A 21575-nucleotide genomic window follows, 5' to 3' on the forward strand; every position below is an offset into this window, starting at 1 on the left:
ATTGAGGTATTGGGTGTTAATTCAGAAACTTATGTGCCATCAGGTCGCTGCGCTGGAGACTTAAGTCAATAAAAAGAAGGTTGTTTGTCATTTTCATGGTTGGATTGCTCATGCTGAGAAAAGCTTTTTATATATAGGTTGGTTCCTAAAACCTTTTAGAAGTGATGATTTAAGACACCCACTTTGATCATCAAGTGTGCAGGTTTTTTACAGATGACTCGTAGGTAACTGTGTCATGAACAGACATCTCTTTTAGAGTAACTTTTACTCTGTGTGTTCCTCTGTGTTGTCATCTCTTCTGATTTAATGGTGCGAGTCTGATAGCAGCTCTAATTTTAGACAAAAACAACTAATCCAAACGTGCTCTGCACAGCTGCTCACACATAATTGTTTGGGGACAATGAACTCATTGCATTTGTTAATCACTTGTTGCCTTGATTATTCTAATTCATTATTGCACGGAATTATTTATGAATGCAAATTTAATTCTATTAATAATTAACTTTAACACGATGAGGCACTGCTAGTTGTCTTCTCACAGCAGGAGGAGATAAATTCATTGACTTATGAGCAGGGTTGTGCAAGTCGTTTTGCGTTTTTATTAAAACAGATTAGTGATACAAACAAAAGGATTGTCTAAAATCAGTGATATTTTCTAATAATGAGCAGTGCAGCTCTTTTCTGTATGTGAGGTACAAAAGATTTATTTAAAGACATGGACCCCAGATTGTATTTCAATTTGTGTTTATTTCTAAAAATAATCTAATTTTTCATATATATAAACCTCATTCAGGGTATATTTTAGGGTATAGTTTTATTTTGTACTCTGACTATTTTTATCTTTTTACCCAATTTTCAAGATAATAGCGAGCTTACAAATGTTGCTCGACTGTTATTTTACCAGCCCAGCCCGATATGGCATCTATCATGTATTGCAGACATCATCCAATGTAGAGGTAAAGGCTGAGTCTCCACTCAAACAGCTGCCGTGTGCCGCACACACATTTCTAAAAACCAGAAATGTTCACTGTTGTTCCTCCAACATGGCAGCGTTTCCCAGTCCAAATCCTTTTGGACCGAAGTTTTTGGCGTAGCAAACTGAAGAGAGAATTAGAAAACAACGCTGAGTTAATCAGCATTTTCTGATTTAATTTCAAATCTAAAATGTGTATGTGTGTATTTCTATTTGATTGAAGATAACTTTATTGTCACTCTATACACAGGATAAGTGCACAGTTGAATGAAATTATGTTGCATTCAGCCCATAAAGGAATTGAAAAATACTATATGAATTGACAGAATAAAAAATAATAAGTCAGTATATAGTATACTATAAAAACACATGGGTATATTGCACACTGAAGTGAAATGCACATAAGGTTAGAAGCAGACACTCACACACGTACAGTGTAAGTGTGTGTTTGGGAGGGAGGTTACTGGGAGATGAGGAGTCTATGGCCAAAATGTACTTTCAAAGTGTCTTCAGTGCAGTGACAGGTGTGTGTTTGTGTAAATGTGTGTACCTTTACAGTACAGCTCTCCATCCTTGTCTGTCACTGTGGTCGACTCCAGGCTTTTACCACAAAGGGCGCAGCGGAAACAGGTTTTATGCCAGGGCTATACACACACACACACACACACACACACACACACACACACACACACACACACACACACAGCGTTACTGACAACAATTATAAAGACAAATGAAGCTAGATTTATTGGTATTTTCTTGTCTATGAATGAATACAGTAACCTATTAGATTGTAGGCTACATGGCCAAATTGTTGGGGCTCATACAACCCCATGGTAGTGAAACACTTTAAGGAAAACAGCCTGTTTGAGAATTATTTAGAGCTCAGAGGTCTGAATTCAATTTGCTGTCACTCTGCTGGGGCATTTCTTAAAATGACTTGATCACAACAAAATTTACAGTAACATAAAAGCCAGTTATAAATCCCAGACAAAAGACCACCACAGCGTCCCAGGAAGGACGGTTCTTACCTTTCCTGCTCCCATGACCTTCTCTGCTGCGTAGACGGCTTTGGAGCAGCGAGGGCAGCGGTCTGAACTTCCAAACTTCTGGGAAAATTTATTGGCATTGGAGTTTGAAGAAGCTGGTCGTGGTTTAGAGCTAGAAAAAAAAAACATTGTGGGATGACGTCAGTGGTCACTGGTGTTTGACTTTCTTGTAGTTTCAGTTTTGTAGGTTTTTGAGGACAGATGGGCTTCAGATAGATCTGTTTGTAAACTGCTAACTCCCCCAGTATTTTACTCATGTCAGACTGTAAATATCTCTGTAACATATCTGGTGACGCTAAGCTAAATCTTGCTGTGTGTTGCTTTTTTCTTTTCAATGTAGAATACAAAACATTTTTTCAAGTTATAGACTTGTTTCTACAGCTGTGTTCAAAAATTAACCTTCATCATACTGGAGAAAGGTCATGTTAACGTCCAGTAATTAAGGTAATGTATTTCATATTTGTTGAAATTCTCTTAATTCTCTCTCTCTACATCCCGAGAGCAATCAATAAATCAATGGGCTTTCAATCAATTTAAAGGTTCAGTTCAACCAAATCACATTTGCACATAAAATCTGCCTACATGGCTTGATACCACCGAAATGACCCTTTACTGAAAGCCCAGACTTGGCCTGTGTCTCTAACTGCAGTGTGAAGACGTACTCATGAGGCTGCAGGTCTACATTCTGTCCAGGGGGATCAGAGCTCAGAGCTCCAGCTCCTTGCCCGTATCCGTAGCCTTTTGGCCCATATTTCTTGCCATAACAAGACTTGCAGTAAACCTCAGACTCATGCGCTGCAACCGTGGTGCTGTCCAGTCCTTTTCTGCAGGTCACTGTGTAAAAAAACAGGAATATTTTTACACATTTTAACCAGTTATTGTCTGACTATGAGGCTGGGTGAAATGGTTTGTCCAGACTGTAGAGAGCCATGGTGGAGTAATGGAGTTTAAATAAAGCTCCCACCTAGCTAGTTTTATCAGTCAACAGTGGCATTGCACATAGTCAGATGTCTAGTTTTTCTATTTATAGGATGAGAGGAGAGTGTGAGGTGAATGTTCGAGAAAAGAAGAACACTTAGCAGATGTATGAGCTTATCGCAGAGGCCTTTCAGAGTTCCCACTGGAACAATACAACAGTCACACAGACTCACGTCCAACCAACTGGAGAGTGTTTGTGTTTCTGCAAAGAGCTGTAAACCTATATGAGGTGTCCACTCTCTCAGTTCTCATGTAGGTCGGAGTTCCTGGATTTGACAGCTGCAGCTGGGAGATCTGATTATGGTCTAATAACTTTGGCTGTATCACAACAAGACCAAAACTGAAATTAAAGTCTTGACGTCCGACCAAACAGATAAAGAGGAGGGGAAACTCCACTTGGCCGTCAAACCCAGAGAGGGGCCATTCAACTACTAGAACATATTACATGAGAAGAAGGCATTTTATGGAGAAGATGTGAGTGGTTACTGGGAGAAAGTGGTCAGTGCAGAGCAGAGGAGGAGGATAAGAGTAGTAATATAGAGAAACATAGGAAAGAAAATATTAAATGATGCATAAAGAATTGGGAAAAAGAAGCAAGACAAATGAAAAGAATAAACTGATGGCAGGAAAGAAAGGAGGTAGGAAAGCAACAAAGAAAAGAAGGATGCAAGAAAGAAAGAAGGAAATGAATCAAGGAGAAAAACAAAGGGAAAAGCAAGCAAGAACAAAGAAAGAAAAAGATTAAGTGTAAAGAGAGCAAGAAAGGAAGAAAGGGAAAAGAAAGTATAAAGAACTGAATGAATAAAATGAAACCACAAAAACTGCACTCTCTAAATTAAATATGAGGAGAAAACAGACAGATGCAGAATTCTCTCTGTTGGACCAGTGACAAGAAGAAAGAACCAGGGTGCTCACTGCAGATGAAACAGGTCTTATGGAAGCTCCTCCCGTTGCACTGGATCTCCTCTGCATGGTACACCGTCTTCTCACAGGCTGCGCATTTGGCACCCCCTCCCCAGTTTGGCATCTTGAAGAAACAATCCCAACACAAGTTCAAATAATTACTTATTTAATTATTAATCAATCTATTGATTACTGACTCTGTCAAAGGTTAAAATTACAATTACAGTTGTATTTTTTTTGTACACAATAAATTTGCTGTCAATCGACTAACTATGGAAGTATTGTAATGAAGATCTTAAAATAGTTCAAATACTCATTTTTAATGATATGAAATGAAGATGAGCTAGGACCTCCCTGCATTTTAATATCTAAAAAGTGTTGTTTTCATTTATTTTCACAAGCTATTTTTAATTTTGATATGTGATTAATTAATTGATTATTTTTTTAATTTCTTCAAGTAATCAACTATTTCTTTCAGCATTGGAACTAAGAAATCTGCACCAGCAGGCTTGAAGTCAACAGATCAGACATCCAATCCAATCCAGGCATCCCTAACATTTTCAAGCCAAAACAAATTAGTGTGACAATTCAGACTTCTATTTGATTGACACCTTTCATCATTCATTTACTCATGTTTAAGCCCCCATCTTGCACATGTACTTATTTTAAGCTGTTTTAAAAAACTGTATAATTGAATTATGAAATAAAGGAGTCAATGAAGTAACCCTAAACCTAACCTGCACTCTGTGTGATTCTTGACCTGCTGTATTTTACCTATTTTTTTATGTGAAATCTGGTGGTTTAAAAACCTGTCACTCATATTTTCAGTTTTGATAGTTTTAATCTCACTTTGAGCCATTAGATTTGACTCGTCCCCCAAATGCCAGCTTCACCAAAAGCCTGGAGATGTGGCAATGCCGCCCTGCCTGGCCTTCATGCTGACATTCCAGTTTCCACTCATATCAGAGGCTGCCCAACACCTCACAGGACTGGTATGTGATATTCCAGAGGCTGTACTGAGACATCAGATGGACAAAAGCTAAGCGCCCTCTCCATCTAACACTAATGGTCCTGATATTTATGTCAAAAAGAAAGTCTCATAAAATAAATATAATTCCTCCTGTAAAAACTAAAATAAATCATAGCCTAAACAAGCAAATTACCCATTTGTTACAATAACTCACTCATCTACAAACAGAAAGCTTTAAAACAAAGGAAATGAGTCCTTACCTTGAATCCGAGCCTGAGCCTGTGTGCTTCGGTCCTACCGTGGCAGTGAACGCTCCTGGGCGGTTTAAATACCGTCCATCTTGCCATCACCACAGTCCACCGGTGACGCTTCAGTGAAACTATCATCCTAAAATAACTTGTGACAGAGCAGAGCCCTCGGACCCTTCATCACAGGCTGAAAGAGGCCTGAACATCAGCCACCCAAACATTTGTTCTGGACTCACAGACAGACACAAAACTGTGACTGACAGCTACCATGCAGGGAGGTATGTCACAGGATTATGCACATACATGATGAGAACTCAAAGCATTTAACTGCACATCTGAATATGAACACATTTTTGTGCAAATAATTGGTTGGATGGATGAAAAATGTGAAGAAAACTGCTCTCCTTAGATCCTAACCACTAGCGGCCCTGCGGGTAGTCCCAAAGGTGAGGTTGTTATCTAAATAAAAATAGTTTGGCATCTGTATGGTGGCAATTTTAAGACATTCCATGCCACATTCAAATCATGATACAGAAATTAAATTACTGCAGGCAAGTGAGATAAACAGCCTGGTTCCAGACATCTGAATCACCATCCAGATTCCCGATTTGTTCAGCGATTCAAATAGAATGAATGCGGTGAAACAATTCGCTCTGACTAGGAAAGACTGCTTGGTAATTGCAGTTATGAGTGGGAGACATGGGAACTTTCTGACAGATATCTCCCACTTAAACTCAAGTGTTCAAGTTCAAGACTTCAAGAGAGCTCTATTGCATTGGTCTCCAATCAGCTGCTGAGTCAAAAGTACCAAACAAACGCTTAACATACATTTGACAAGAAAGAATGAGCCGGCGGAAAGAATTGCAGAAAGTGTCAACATGTGCTGAAGTGGCTGCAAAACAACTGTCATTGTTAATAAAATGTTACATTAATGCTAAAAATCCAATCAAACGTGAGCAATACAACCAACAGCTTGTGACATGATGCACATACAGTATGTAATTAAGGCTAACTTCATATTATATTTAATGACAGGGTAACCATCCTGTAATTATGTGAGTTCTTCCCGACTCCAGACCTGTTCTTGTTCTTCCCATTCTGCCTACATGACGTGACTGAGGCATCTCTCAGTTTGTTAGGCTCAGTTTTACATTGTCAGGGTTAGTCCACTCAGTGCTCCGTCTGCCTCAGCTGTCATTTTTTCTCCCCTGTACTTAAAGGGATCATGTGAAGTTTTTGACTTTTAGCAGCACTATGGAACACATTTGTTAGAGCTCAAGTGTACAGACACTATTTTCTTATTTAATAAACTAAGTGATAGTAAAAATAATTCAACAGATTCATCTACAGTAAAAAAAAAAAAAATCACTGTTGGTAGCAGCACCACGTTCCAATTCCAATCCAATAGCTGTGAAGATTAGGGCTGCAACTAACAATAATTTTTATAATCAATTAGTTGTCCTCATGTCTTCTTTTGTCCACAACCCAAATATATTCAGTTTACTCTCAGGAGGAGGAAAGAAACCAGAAATTATTCAAATTTTTAAAATGTTTTCTCTTTAAAATAGGACTCAAAGCAATTAATCAATTATCAAAATAGTTGCTGATTTAATAGTTGACAACTAATCGATTAATCGTTGCAGCTCTAGTGGAGATATACAAAACAAAACACAGACATCACCTGATGTTCTTACAGAAAATGTATTCAAATTCCATTAGCATATTACACTTAAACAGGACATCGGAAATGAAGGTTATTTCATTATAAATTAAACGTATCAAAATGCCTGATTAGTCTTAGAATGAATCACAAATATTCACATTTCCTTAACAATTCCATTTTAACAGAGGTAACATTTAACATGTACATATGTGCAAAAGCAGTCTCATTAACATAAGAGAGATGATGATCAATGAACAATTTTTCCAATTAAACTGGTCTTTCATTAAAAAAAACATCCATGTGACTTGTTTTGTTCTTTATAGTACTGATGGGACCATTTACTTACTTACTTTACTGTTTGAATACAACTATTGGTGTTTGCATCACCCACATTAGCGGATTTAAGTAAAACAAACAAACAAAAAAGATCATTAATTCTCCCCCATTAGGTCATGCAAATTTATTCCTGGGAAAACATTTTCTACCAGCATCACAATAGTGTTCATGAGTATCTGGTGAACTCTGACTTTGAAATCTGATTTGCATGTGTCCACAGTCGAAGTCTGAAAGGCAGCTATTTTTAGAGCTGGCTGTGAATGAAGGCCGTGAAATGTTCAGAGAAAAATAAACACACCCCCCCCCCCCCCCACACACACATACAGACATCTGAGGGTGTCCTTCAAGGATTTCAGGAGTCCTCAGTGGTGACATCCAGCTTCCTCTGAGGGACGTAAACAGTTTTGGTGGCTGGGTGTCCACTGGTGGTTACCATGGCAGCCAGAGGGGAGAGGGGGACCGGCGTGTGGAAGAAGCTCTGCTGGGGGAGCCCTGTTCCTTTGGGGGTCGTCATCAGAGGCTGGACAACAGACAATGTTCCGTTAATAAAGTAAATATAAGGACAACCCCCCCTTCCCTCATCATCTTTCCAGAAACAATTTCACTGCTTTAATCTGAACTATCACCAGATCTTACTCAACACTTTTCATTGGAACTACTTTCTCCAAAAGATTCAGTCCTCCGCGAGGTCTAATGTTTCTCGATACAGATCAAGTCAAAACCTCAGCATTTAAAACCAACTATCTGTGTGCCTGGACACGCTCGCAACCCCAGGCTGTTTTTGTTAAGGTTTGTGTTAACTGGCTCTTTAAAATACCAGCTGAAGGGGTTTCGGTTGGTTCACAGGCTATATGGGGAAATTGGCAGAAGTGCATAAACAACCATTAACATCACCCTACAGTTAAGTTACGTTATCATGTCTGCTCTGTGAAATGAAGTTTCAAGACTTCCTCTCTCCCTCACCTTTTTTTTTTTCCCCCAAGTATCGACTTGGCCAATTGTTAATATGATCAAGTTGATGTTTAATGTAAAGGCATACTCCAGCGATTTAGCATAGCACTTCCATAAAGTTGGGTCAGTCTTGGAGAAACGGCTTTTGTCATTTTGTCAGTATAGTGTGTAAACTTTGACATTGAGATTTTTCTACCTGTTGGACACTGATCAGGGCCATTGGTTGAGCGGATACAGACTGCTGGACGGGCACAGGGGACACGGGTTTGATGAAAACCATCCCTCTCTGCTGCAGGGCCAGTGGGCCCGGCAGAGGGCTGGGCAGGGTGTTGGCACAGTCTGGAGTCTGTGGGGCAGCGAAGGTGTTTCCTGGGCTAGAGCCTGAGATCAGACCCAGGTTCTGCAAGGTGAAGTTCAGGATGGCAGGACTGGGGCTGTGGAGGTGGTGGGCCTGCTGGGTGGTTTGTGGCGAGGCGGCAGCAGTGGGTTTGTGAAGACAAAGGTTGGTGGGTGTAATCTCCTGGGCCAGGGCAGGCCTGGAGCCTGTTGATGACAAAATAAAATAGTGCAATCCCTTATCTTGATGTAGTTATTCAAATGTGTAAACCCTTAGGCCAATCTGCAGTAAGATCATTGAGTTATTCAACTGTCACTAATTTAACAAACGAAAAGCAAAAGCTTTAAAAAGGTAAAGAAAACTAATACTGTCCATGCTTAAAAGATTACAGATTAAACTAAAAATATATCAACAATTTTGATGATCAGTTAATTGTTTAATTATTAACCAAGCAAAAAAAAGCCTTCAATCTCTGGTTCCAGAGGATCTGGTATTTCATTATAAATGACAACAAAAATGAAAATTAAATGGCTTGTCCAAAAGATAAAATCTTGCTGGAACCAAATCAAATCAACATTTTAGGACATATTTTTATTTAGTGACATATTTACCTGCAGTCGGTGTTTGGTAGATGTTGTAAGTGGGAGTTGAGGCCTTGTTGCTTTCTCTCCCTAAACATTGAATTTCCCTGTAGCTGATGAGGGACTGCTGGGAGATTGGAATCAGGTATCCGGCTGGCACTAACGTCTGGAAGGTCAGATAAATACATTTCACACATACTGCTATAAAAATTGACTAACACAACAAAAGCCTTTCTGGTGTTGATTGATGCCCAGCGAGCTTTGTGCTTGTGCATTTACCTCTGTGTGGAGCTGTCCTGGCGTGAGGGGTACGGCTCTGACTGGTGTTAATCCCGCCTCGCTGTCAGAGTTCGGTGTCTTGTCCTCTCTGTCCAGGAAGGTCTCCAAGCTCTGCCCTAGAGTCTGATGGGCAACAGCACCGCCGGGGGTGTTGACAAACTCCGGGTCCAGGTGGAGTGCGCGAGGCGAGGGCCGGCTTGAGAGGTGACTGCTGCGACGGGCCTTCAAACGGGCCTGTAAGATCTCACACAGCTTCGGAGAGGTGTCCTATAGGAGGCAAGTGGGAAGGAGGGGGAAAGAGAAGGTGGGAAATACTGTATTTCAGAAAAATATATATATAAAAGTAACTATATAAAACACATTAAAGCAATTTTAAAAACCACATGCGCCTTCATGTTTTTGTTGCAGAGGAATTTGCAAAAGGTTTTTAGCAGAATTTACACAAATGGTTTTAACCAACAACCAGTTTTAAAGCATTAAAGTGTGCACTGAGACAGTAAACAACTGCAAGAATAACACCCAAACTCTTCACATGTTTTAAGTAAGAACAACTTTCCTTTAATCAGTTGAGTGTTACATAAATGTACCATCTAGATGTAAAAGCTCAAATAGTAAAAGTTATTTGTTTTTACCTTAAAGTTGGGATCAGTCCTCTTAGCTTTGGAGGGACTGCTCTCTGTGACTGAATCTGAACGCAGTCGTTTGATTGCCAAGGGGCTGACGTCCGACACCCTGGAGGCCGGCTGGCTCTTAGCCGCATACTGGCTTAATGGGCTCTGCCCAGTCTTATCCTCAAAGGTCATAGAGCGCACAGCGAGGCTGGTTGGCTGTGGCCTGGCCAGAGGGTTTGGCCTGGGGGAGGAAGGTTGCAAATACACTGCAAAGGGCCCGCTCCCCCGCTGCTGAGGTAACAGGATAGGGATCAGGGATGAACACTGTGCAGGGATGTATGTGACTGAGCCCGCGGGCATGGCGGCCAGTGGGGTGTGGGGGGTAAGGTGGACAGTAGTGTTGACTCCAGGCTCCTGGGTTGGAGTTAGTAACAGGGCCTGAGGCGGTTCCATTGAACCAGAGGAGGCCGTCTCTGGCCTCACAGCAGCAGCGTGTTTTGGTACTTCAGCTCCAGTCCTGGAACAGAAGCAGCACTCTCATTTAACACTACGGAGATCTACAATTACCTTATTGCCTCATTACCTCAACAGTTTAGGTTAAATAACAGTCTAAACGGAACCAAACTTACACTGATTCCTGGTCAAGCTTAATCTTACAAATAGCAGCAAGTTGGGCCATCTTGTTTGGGAAATCAGTGTTTGATGAATCGCCTGAAGACAAAAAAAAGAAAGAGATTGGATGTAAGTGTCATCACACATTTACATTCATAAACATCCACGATAATCGTAGCCTTGTCTACAGGATTTTCCATACTCACTGAGGGCACTCTTGAAAGGACTGCTGGGCGCGGAACTGATCTTGCGACGGTCATCCTCAATGCTCTTGGCCAGCTTTATGAGGGAGGGGTGCCGGGTGAAGCTGCGCTTAGCTCCCGGCGATGAAAATAGGTTTTTGGCACAGTTGTCTACAGACATACGGGACTCCAGTACACTTTTCTTTTTAGTTGGGCTTTCAGATTTGGAGCTCTCCAAGTCTGAAACAAGAGTTTAATGTTTTGTCCATGAAACACAATATCAGCATAACTGACAATCATTGCTCAGGAGAAACTGCAAGTCCTGAAATACTTCTCTACTTCTACAAGTAGTTTGTACACAGGACGTGACTATATAAATGTGACACTAAGCCCAAAATTCATTCTAATTGTGGACCAAAATATAAGCAACAACTAAATGGAAAAAGAGGTCTGGCAATACCTTTGACTTCTGGGAATTCTTGGGGGCCGACCCATTCAAAAGCCGGTTTCCTCCCCCTCTCTTCTGTCACGTGGACTTTCTCGATGAGCTTCAGGCTCCGTAGCACATTAGCTATGTCATACAGACGGCGCACCTTGGCTGCAAACAGAAGAGCGAAACAAGATTATCTATCGCAACTAAAGACACACAGAACCTACCCTGACAAAAATCAAACCAGCATTTAAAACTTGTGCATCCCGCTGGACAATGTTGGAGTTTTTCTATTCACTGCATGTGATGCCATTAACCAAGCTTTTTCAAATAGCAGAACACTGCCACTGAAGTATGAGAAGGCTGAGTGCACGTAAGAATACTGACTGTTGTATGTTATACTGGTAATACATGTATTTGATATAAACCCTTTTAAAAGATCTAAATAGCTTTACATTGCAGGAAAGTGTCATTAACACATTAGTAGGAGCCAGTCTCTACAAACGTACTGATGATGAGACAGCAGTTTTGACAAACTTTATAACATCTACAAGTGTCCTCGGGACTTCCATACCATCAAAGATATATCTGCCATCTCAAACTAATGCACTGCAGTCTATGATATTTGTGCAAGCAGAAGGTGAAAGCACAGGATATGTTGAACGTGCTGAAACTGAAAGAAATAAAGATCCTAAATCATGCACCAGCGTCACTTTACTTTAACCCTGCCTAATACTGAGAAACATATTGTATCTTGCAGGCCTCTGTACTCACTCTTGAACTTGTTCTTGTCTTGATCTGCACCCTGGTCCTCTCCGATCAGGATCTTGGCGGCTACGTCCAGACTGACCACGCGAGGATTAGACACCAGAAAGAGCATGACAAACTTCTGGCTCATTACCCTCAAAGATTTGTCCTTCCGACTGTTAACAGAGGCTGGACAGGACAAACAGAAAGTTAAAAAAGTCAGATTACTGTGCCACAAAACCAAGAAATTAAAATTCTATATAAACACAGTTTCAGCACTGCCTGTGGAAATCCAGTCGTAATCAAAAAGCCAGCCATGTTGAGTGCTGAAAGGAATAAGATCAGATCTAATTCTGATATCAATAGTTAGACAAATTAGGCATTAAATATGACACACACCTGCTTTGAACTCTACTCCTGGAAGCTCCACAAAGAAGAGCTCCTTCTGTCCCTGCTCCCCGCTCTCCAGGTCCACCGCCTCCTCGTTCTCCTTCTCCTCATTGTCAAAGTCAAACTCCTTGTCCAGGAGACGCTGCCGGATCTGCTGCATCTGCTGGCCGTACCTGTGCTCCTCGCCCACCTGCTTCAAAATGGCCAAAGTCTCAGCCAGTTTGGTCCGGCCGTGCCACATGTAGCGGTTTTTGGCCGAGCGGCTCACCATGTGCAGGCTCTCCAGCACGTTCATGATGTCGTAGATGCGCCGCCGTTCTACATCTGCGCAGACGGGAAGAAAACACGTAAACGGCCTTAAGTTAATAAATTAACTAGTATCACAATTAATGAAAGAAACAGATCACGGTAAAGAAATTCAAAGTACAATAGGTGACATGTTGTGAATATGCCACAAACTCACATAGTGGCATATATGAGAATAAACTAGACATAAAATTGTTATATGTACTACATAAAACAGTAATTTGTAAATGTTTGGGCTCCTGTAACTTCTAATGTGCACGTTTCAACTGTGAAACAGAAACACAATGTACAGATTAAAGAGTAATAAAAGAAACTATTAGCCACCAAAAAATCTGACATTTATTTTGATCTTAATAGATGGATCTTGTATGATTGATTTTGTTAAAAGACAACAGAGTTGATATAGAAAACATACGGAGCTCAGTGGCCACATCATCCAGGCAGATGTCATTGTTGATGGCAGGGTCCGGGCAATCCGGGTAGCGGGCAAGGAATTTATGACAGAGCAAACCCAGACTCTTCTCTTTCCTGCTAATCATTTTCTCTGACTCTTCGCAATTTTCAGTGTCCTACAGGAACATAACAGCAACATCAAAAGATCAGAAATGTTTTCCTTTGTACACTCTGACTTATCAGAAAGTGTCTATCGTGTGTTAATGCTTGGATTTACCTGTGCAGAGTCAACAGCTTCCCGTTCATCAGTGACCATGCACAGCTCCTTCTCTCGGTTCCTGATGTCTGGGCTAGCAGCACTTATGAGCATTTTAAGGTTTGAAGTCGGCGTCCAGGGATCAACAGAACGTGCTTCCCTTCCTTTTTTAGGTGTAGCGAGGGGCCCCATTGTTGGATGGTTCTCCACTGACACCGGATACTGACCAAATAATTTCTTTGGAGTATTTATCACAACCTGGGGTGCTACAAAGCCGTCATCCTAATCAGCAAAAGGAAGAAACAAATTTTAGATTTAGATACCAACTCAGCAATGAGGTATATCAGGATTTATCACAAAAAAACACAACAAAACAAGTAATGTTACATAGGACTGGGCAATAAAACAATAATGATAATTATCGCAATATAATTTTCCTCAATTTAATAAATGTTTTATTTAATTCACTGGAATCAGAAAGGAATTAGGACTTATTCTTTCTATTAAGAGTTTTTGTTGTTGAGGAAAAGAGACTTTTTTTTAAATCACAATTGTTTTCAGATTTGTTAAGTGATCCACTGTTTGGCAAGTGTTTGTCATGTTCTGACTATAAAGAATAGACCACAATTAACTACCTGGTTTCTTTCACTCAGCAGCAAAAATCAACCTTTAAACTTAATTAAATAATGATTTGACATCTATTGTGATAATTAATGATACTGAATTATATGAACTTTTTTATTATGATAATCATTTATGGCCATATCATCCAGTGCTAAAGTTCAGAAACATAACTTATAGTACTTTACTGACCTTTGAATCAGATTTCTGGGTCAGGTTTTGAAATTAATGCGCTTTACTCAATATTTTCCACCTTAACATTAGAATGTAATAAGAATTATATTTGCTAAAGTTAAATATGCAGTAATATAGTAATCTGAAAATCTTTAAAAACCCTTATATGCTCTTAACAGTATGTTAAGGGTGGAGGCAAAAAGCAGCAATTACCTTAAACCAGCTAACATTTGTTCCATCTAACAAACTTTAAACTTGCCCAACGTAATTTTTCATACTTTATTATTGTAGTGTAACAGCCCTGTTAACAAGAAGCATTAATCCAGTAACGGTATATGGTTTTATCTATATTAAAAAGGGTTGCTCATTCATTTCACCATCAATGTAAAGTTATTACAGTAAAATCTTTTAAGCCTTACCTCTTTTTGAGCGGAACATATGTGTCGGATACAAGCATTTTCAAAACAGCGTCACATTTTAACATTTAATTTGCTTTCCCTATCTGGTGAAATTGATCACAAAAATCTGTTTAAATCTAATCAAAACACACAGATTGATATTGGCGGTAACTGACGTGCGTTCCATCGAATCGCCGGGCCCAACGGACGCAGCGGTACCGCCCTTTTTCAGTGGGAGCAGCCAATGGGAGCGCCGCGCCAGGCAGCGTAGAGGAAGTAGACAGAGTGTCCCGCGCAGGTAAACTGTTTTTGAAATCCTTGGCGCGGAACGTTTTTTTTACGGTAACAGCGGCGTCTCGCTTTAAACTTTCACAAGTTTCTATCAAAGTCCGCATCATCACTAACGTTACATTCATACGGTGATTCATTTTAAGAAAGCGTAAGATCCCCCTAAATGCTAGTTTGTTGTCACGTAGCGAGCGCCCTGATCGGCGCTAACTTCAGTTAATAACAAAATATAACGTTAGGCTAGTAAAACCAGACAATCCAGAAACGTTTCACGCAAACACTGCTTTGTTTTAAAAGAGAAACCTTAACTAACGCTATTAACATGGTGAAGCAAGTGAAGCAGTTGGTAAAGAGGAGGCGGTAAAGTTTAACCCGGCGACACCGAAACCAAAGCTTTAATTAAACGAAACATCTTGAGCTTTAAACGTCCATACGTTATCTAGATAAAATACACAGAGACTTACCCAAATTCACGAATTCACTTGCTCACAGGCAACTTCCCATTTTCACGGGAATGTCTTTTGGATACCCGCTAACGTTATGAGTTATTTCCCAAAAAAAAAACAAGTCCGAGCGCTAAAATGTGGATTTGAACTCGTTTCCAGGCTAAAATAAACATAAAACCCCTCAAAGTGAAGTAGTACAAAATGTGCGCGGCTCTGCTTTTTTTTTTTTTTACACTGCTAGTAAGCAATGGCCTCTTGTTTAACTTTACTACAGTTGTGAAAAGTTGGCCCAGTTGTGTGGGTGACCACCAGCATTTGGCCCTCCCAGTGCGAGCACGTCACGTCAGCCCCACACCGACCGCACTTCCTGCCTGTAGGAGAGAGGCGGGCCCAGATATCAGAGACTGTAACATTACACGTAGTCCTACATCCCCTAGTCTTCATTGAGTGGGGGACAGTAACTAAGTACATGCACTCACTGTAGGTACAAAGTAGAGGTATTGGTACTTTAGCCTACTTTAGTATTATGCCACTTTCTACTTCTACTCCACAACATCTCAGAGGGAAATACTGTAGCTACTTTTTACTTCTCTTACATTTATCTTACAGCTTCAGGTAGGGTAACATGGGGTAAGACCATAGACTGTATATAAAAAAAGACCAGGGTAAGATGCGCCCTGTGTAATTCCCCCCTCAACACTTCTTCTGGCTGCCGCTAGTCTCACTCAACTACAAATTTCCTCTATTTCATCACATATTTGAAGTTATTTTATCAAAGCGATTTTGACATTTAAGTTGATCTAATGTTTTAAACTGATGATACATGGAGCAACTTTTTGAGCATTGTTGCTGGGCAATCTTGCTGGTGCCATGCCCGACCATATATATATATATATAAATTAGATCTTATTTTATAATCTTATTTTACCTCAGACTTTCTGCTGATGAAGATCCCGGCAACCTCACTGTTGAAAAGTCTGAGAAATATATGATAAGCAAGCTAGTAACATAAGCCTATAACATGATCTCCTGGCTTTAAACCAGCTACTTGTAGTTTATTTTATGTGTAATTTTGTACCTGTTAAAGTGATTTTACATTATAATATGTTACCCTAAGCCTACCCCTGGTTACTTTACAAAGTAAGATTTTTACACACAAAACACAGAAGAGTTTAAAAAATAGGATGTTTGGTTATAAATTAAACCACCGATTGTATAATTGTATAAACGATTTATACAAGTACATCAAGTACAGTAATTGATTGACAGAAATGTAATTGGGAACTATTTTGATAATTGTCTTTTTTTAAATGTAAAAACATTTCATCTTCCAGCTTCACAAATGTGAAGATTTGCTGATTTTCATGATACAAAATAGTTCAACTTCAACCAACTAGTAAAATCCTACTTTTACATAAACACCTAACTGAATAATAATAATGATGATTGTGTTGATGATATATAATGGTAACAGTCACAGGGGACATTTTAATTCTAGTACTTTTAAAAAGTACATTTTCCTGATTATACTTACATACTTTAACTTAAGTAACATTTTCAGTGCAGTACTTTTACTTGTATCACAGTATTTTTACAGTGAGGTATTAGTACTAAAGGATCTGAATACTTCATCCACCACTATCAATAACATTATGATGAATTATTTTAATGTGAAACTACCTTTTCTACAATTATCCTTTAGGGCTGCTGATGTAAACTTTATTGTGATGTTAATCTCACATGATTTTTCTATAGGAGCACAGCTAGATTAATCTTTTAGAGGATCCAGGGCAGATTCTGTACGCTCCTCCAACACTTTCAAGCTGTGAAAGATTCAGTTAAGGTTTACCAAAGCATCTCCGCTACCTGCTGCATTTTGATTTTCAGCTAATAGAGGTGTTAGGTTTAGTCCCTAAATGCACCCACCCTTGTTGCTGCACAGCCAAATGTGAATAGAGCACAGAACACAGCAGACTAGGGGCAGCTTTTTATAGAAATTCAAAGACCAAACAGTACTCCTGTGCTGGAAGAATACTTCCTGGCTTCAAGTTTTCTGTGTAGTTTATGGTAAGTTGATTAACTTTTATTTTGGAATACTGTATGACAAGAAAAGACAAGACAGAAAAGCTTTAGATACCTGGAGTCAGCCCATTGTGGCATTTCTGCTTGAAAAATGACTGGGACGATTACTTGATAAGAATGGTTGTAAATTATTTGATCGACTAATTGTTTCATGGTCGTCCCGGCCTTTCTGTGTGGAGTTTGCATGTTCTCCCCGTGTCTGCGTGAGTCCTCTCCGGGTGCTCTGGCTTCCTCACACCGTCCAAAGACTAGGTTAATTGGTGACTAAATTGTCCTTAGGTGTGAGTGTGAGTGGTTGTTCGTCTATGTGTGGCCCTGCGATGGACTGGCGACCTGTCCAGTGGTGTACCCTGCCTTTCGCCCGATGTCAGCTGGGATTTGCTCCTGCCCCCCCCCCCCCCGCGGCCATATAAGCAGTTGACAATGGGTTTCATAAGTGAAAACAAAATAATAAATTAAATGATTACATGATTTAGCCAAATAAAAGTATGCGTATTAAGGCTTAATGTGATCACAATGTGAATTGGATACTGAGAGTCTGGGCCATGATAGATAATATGATTTTAATAGTTGTTGTGGCTCCTCATTTTGTGATTGTCGTGTCTCTGTTTCGACGATAGGTGGCGATAGAGCCCTCCTTACCGGGAGTCACCATGGAAACCGACGAGCGCCTTAAAGGATGTTGGGAGCGGAGCTTGAAGCACACACAGTGACGTAATGTTACAAATGTGAGAGAGAGAGAGCGAGTGGGACCCTCATGCTGCCTTCCATTGTGCCTCGTAAATTAGGCCACCCACTGCGACTGGGTAAGTGGACCCCGTCTGTCTGCATGATCACAAAAAAACAGTCAGAGCGCAATAAAAATGATAAACACATCTGCCGTGGGCCAATAATCTTTATATAGGCCTACTAATGATTCTGGTGTGGGATTTCTAACTTCAGATCATTACTTTACTGAATTTGAATTACTTTATGTAATTCAATTTCATAAGTTAGCCTGTGTATGTTAGTTAATAAAAATCAGTTTCGCATGAGATATGAGAATGTGTATGCGTGGCAAACTAGAGCATTGTATATAATTGAGATTTGCTTGATAGTTCTGCTGGAGAAATGACAGATCCAGTTTTTTCGTCCTCGCTCCTAAAATAATAAGAACAACAACAACATACTTTGTCAATGCAGCATGTTGCAAAAAAAAAGGTCACAAAGTGCTTTACTAAATGCAAAGCACTAAATCAGCCTGGTAATCAGTCTGGTAAAGGAAACAGGCAAAAAACACAAAACAAAAAAAGAACAAAGCCTAAAAACATCAAGATAAAACGACAAGATACACTTAAATGGACATTTATATATATAAAAAAAGAGATTTAAGAGAGTTTGCTGCAAAGAATCCCGTGCAGTTGATATATACGACAGCGCTTGAATGCAGCAGCTGGCTGCTCCGCTCTCAGCCACAGGAACGGACAGCGATACGCACGAGGCAAGCAAGGACCATCTCCACCCGGGAAGGAAAATCTAAGAACTGCGGGTGAGCATCATTTCTTACCACAAATTCTTGTCTGCCGTGGTTATTTTTTCTTGTAGTTTATCTAATGTTGTTTAATTGAGGCAATTACGAACAGTTTCCAGAAAGCTCAGTGCAGCAGCGAGTCTGTCAGGCAGCCTATGACGTCTCGCAGATTCTGCTGTAGGGATGCTGCAGTAGCTCAAACCTTCGGCAAGCAGTTTGTTCCAGATGCCAACACTTGAGTTAATGTTTGTCAGTTGTCAAGTACAGGCTGAATACTTTACTGCAACTTGTAAGGACTGCATAGCACCATAGTAAGTTTGTGACCAACAAAAAGTTCAAAACCAAAAAGTGTTTTTCATGGTGTGAATGAGAGAAAAGCCCACACCTGCAGCAATTAGCTGGCGGTTTGTTGAGACATTGCCTAAACTCTGGTTCCCCACATTTACTTCCACGTATAAACTATTTCCTAGATGCAATAGATACAAATGGCAGCTTAAAGCACTGGAATGCTTTGCAAGTAATTGTAATTCAGATATGTCTCTCATCAGATGTAGTTTATCGAGTGTATATGAATATGTGTCTTAAGTTATTTCTGACACCACAGCCTTTGTTTAAATGCTTCAATTTAACTCTGTTTTCTTTCTCATCACAAGCACTTGTTCACTGTAAGGATACCACACTTGACCTTTGAGCTGTGAGTGACACCAGCTTTTACTCAGCTGCTTTTGCTGGACGTTTGTTTTTTGCTTCTTTTTTTTTTTTTTTTTTATATATTGGTGGATGCTCATTTTGCTGTAAAGAAACTGAACCTGCCTGCCTTTTTAGTTCAGCCAGCAGACAGATTGAATCTCGGGCAGTGGAGAGGATCATTATGATCGCATCCTCCTTTTAAGATCAAATCTCCATGGTAGCAGTGATGGTTTTGGGAGAGAGAACCATCCTGGTTATCTCAGGTTCCCGCTCTCTGCCTTGATGCTCACTTCAGACCAACCCCTCAGGACCAAGAGCGGCAAAGAGAAACCAGCAAGAAACGATATGACTGCGACAAGGTGTGTGGCTGAGGTTGGATCCTCTCAGAGATTGGGTGTTATCTTTTTCATGAAGCAAAGTTGATGGACAAAGAGTTTTTCCTATTTTTGCATAGACATTCATGCACCACATCTGGGAACCAAGTGGGAAGGGGACATAAAAACTTTGAGTGGGTATTTCCCTTCATTCCCTAAGAGGCCTGTTGTAAAGCCTGGATATTCAGCTGTGGGAGAGCTCGAGTACACACTCACTTATGGGAAGATGGAGGCAGGAGCGGAGACTAGTCCACAACAGCAGCCGAGGAGGAAACCTGTGCTGCACTGCTTGGAGGACCAGAAAAGGGTGAGTAAATGAATGATCCTCTTCATCTACCAGATCTTCCTGTATGCTCAGTGTTGTGTGACGGCTTAAGAGGACGACTGAGTGAGCGCTCCAGAGTGCAGAGTGGACAAGCGGTCTTTGAATGTAGACATTGAATGTTGACAGTTGAGTCTGCATACGGTTGATGCGTGGGAGGTTTAACAAGCAAAGTAAAACTGTTGCTACTGGCTAAAAAGTAGGCTACATACAGATTTGGCTCTTTTCTGGTTCATATAAATCAGTTTCTGTGAAGACTCTGCAGTTAAGCATTTTAAAAAATGTTTTAGAACATCCTGTGACCTCCAAATGAAATGTGACCTCCTTTGAAATTTTACATTTGGATCCTAAATTGCTAACAAGGAAAGATCCAAAAAAGTTTGTCTCATTGCATAAACAAAAATGCCTTTACTTTGTCATGGAGGAGCTTTAAATATTTGCACATGTCATTGTACATCGCATTGTGACCTAGTCTGACCTTCATCATCTGGAAAACCAGCTTAGGTGTCAAAGGAAGCAAAACTGGATTGATTCAAAGCCGAAGAGTCAGTGAAAGCGTCAAGTCGTCTGTGAAGTTTTCCTTGATGCTTTGTGGTTGTGTAGAATTACTTCAGCTGTCTGCGTTAAGATTGATGGAGTACTTGACATTGTGACTCATTTTCCCTGTTTCAGCTTCGCTCTGCATTTTCTACATGATATTGATTTAATGCTATTGTTGTATGCAAACCTCACAGCACTAGTTTTACTTCAAATGAAGGAGTACATGGTTTTAAGATAAAAGAAGTTGACCGCTCCTTGGGTCTATGAACGCTTTCAACATTTTGTCAGATACACGTCTGAAAACCTGGCATCTCTCCTCATAGTGGTTCTGGATGAGCTGAGATTTGCGAGATACAAGATTTCCACTTTACACCGTGTGACAGACTGGTACGGAGGCACCAGGCGACAACCCTGCACATTAGTCTTCATTGTAATGTGTAGGCGGATTGAATTTCTTCGGCTTGCCTGCAGTGAACACTGATTCAGCTGACCCTACAGCTTTCATGACACATTCAGTGCTCTGTTTACACTGAGTTTACAGCTAAGATAGCAAAACGGGAGGGAGGCCTAACTCCTCTGGGTGGGTGACCTTAACTGGGTTTCCAAAACGTGGCGTCCACTGCTCAGGGCAGCTGAAGAATGGACAGCTTTTGAGGCGTACAAGGTCACAGCATGCATGTTGGAGTTTGGTCACTGCTGAAAGTCTGGTTCTTTTTCAAATGGTGTGGAGATTCATTGGACTTTACTCCCTCAACTCCAAGGTTCGCCAGGGCTCAGATTTAATAAGGTTTATTCCTTTTTCTTCTTTTTCTGTCCTCCATGGTCCTCCCCCTCTAAATTATTGATTTGATCAGGTGTGTTAAGTTAGTCACTTGGGATTATGTAGAACATGAATATTAATTGATGCAACCAAAGTCCCAGCTGCTGTTTTCCAA

General features: G+C 40.4%; 3 protein-coding genes across 4 annotated transcripts in view; 1 reads left to right on the forward strand and 2 right to left on the reverse strand.

Annotated features, from left to right (window-relative positions):
- Positions 1-837: 837 nt before the first annotated feature.
- csrp3 (cysteine and glycine-rich protein 3 (cardiac LIM protein)) lies at positions 838-5238 on the reverse strand. Its single transcript, XM_038701691.1, has 6 exons — positions 5134-5238; positions 3916-4027; positions 2685-2856; positions 2005-2134; positions 1524-1617; positions 838-1098 (listed from the first exon to the last, which is right to left on the reverse strand). Exons 1-6 carry the CDS (start codon positions 5218-5220, stop codon positions 1025-1027), a joined length of 669 nt encoding a protein of 222 aa, XP_038557619.1. The 5' UTR covers positions 5221-5238; the 3' UTR covers positions 838-1024.
- Positions 5239-6803: 1565 nt separating this feature from the next.
- e2f8 (E2F transcription factor 8) lies at positions 6804-15431 on the reverse strand. The gene is made up of 13 exons (XM_038702021.1): positions 15141-15431; positions 13217-13477; positions 12962-13115; positions 12250-12564; positions 11878-12039; positions 11134-11271; positions 10698-10913; positions 10509-10590; positions 9901-10396; positions 9269-9535; positions 9020-9155; positions 8268-8614; positions 6804-7640 (listed from the first exon to the last, which is right to left on the reverse strand). Exons 2-13 carry the CDS (start codon positions 13385-13387, stop codon positions 7473-7475), a joined length of 2652 nt encoding a protein of 883 aa, XP_038557949.1. The 5' UTR covers positions 13388-13477; positions 15141-15431; the 3' UTR covers positions 6804-7472.
- Positions 15432-18645: 3214 nt separating this feature from the next.
- nav2a (neuron navigator 2a) overlaps positions 18646-21575 on the forward strand; it is a 220104-nt gene continuing 217174 nt past the window's right edge. For both annotated transcript variants that reach the window (XM_038702109.1, XM_038702110.1), the window contains exons 1-3: positions 18646-18732; positions 19368-19763; positions 19941-20085. In XM_038702109.1, coding sequence (XP_038558037.1) covers positions 19687-19763; positions 19941-20085 — 222 coding nt within the window. In that variant the 5' untranslated portion in view covers positions 18646-18732; positions 19368-19686. The remainder of the gene's footprint in view (positions 18733-19367; positions 19764-19940; positions 20086-21575) is intronic.

This window comes from Micropterus salmoides, unplaced genomic scaffold (genome assembly GCF_014851395.1).
Source record: "Micropterus salmoides isolate LMB-PRFRI ecotype aquatic unplaced genomic scaffold, ASM1485139v1 Ms_hic_scaffold_6, whole genome shotgun sequence".
NCBI classification, from domain to species: domain Eukaryota; kingdom Metazoa; phylum Chordata; class Actinopteri; order Centrarchiformes; family Centrarchidae; genus Micropterus; species Micropterus salmoides.

Coding starts and splice junctions, on each gene's coding strand:
- csrp3 (XM_038701691.1), bottom strand. CDS start 5,220: ATGGCAAGATGGACGGTATTTAAACCGCCCAGGAGCGTTCACTGCCAC. Junction 4,028..5,133: donor GGCTCAGGCTCGGATTCAAG/GTAAGGACTCAT, acceptor TGTTTCTTCAAG/ATGCCAAACTGGGGAGGGGG. Junction 2,857..3,915: donor TAAGACCTGTTTCATCTGCA/GTGAGCACCCTG, acceptor TTTTTTACACAG/TGACCTGCAGAAAAGGACTG.
- e2f8 (XM_038702021.1), bottom strand. CDS start 13,387: ATGGGGCCCCTCGCTACACCTAAAAAAGGAAGGGAAGCACGTTCTGTT. Junction 13,116..13,216: donor AAGCTGTTGACTCTGCACAG/GTAAATCCAAGC, acceptor ATGTTCCTGTAG/GACACTGAAAATTGCGAAGA. Junction 9,536..9,900: donor GGACTGATCCCAACTTTAAG/GTAAAAACAAAT, acceptor TGCCTCCTATAG/GACACCTCTCCGAAGCTGTG.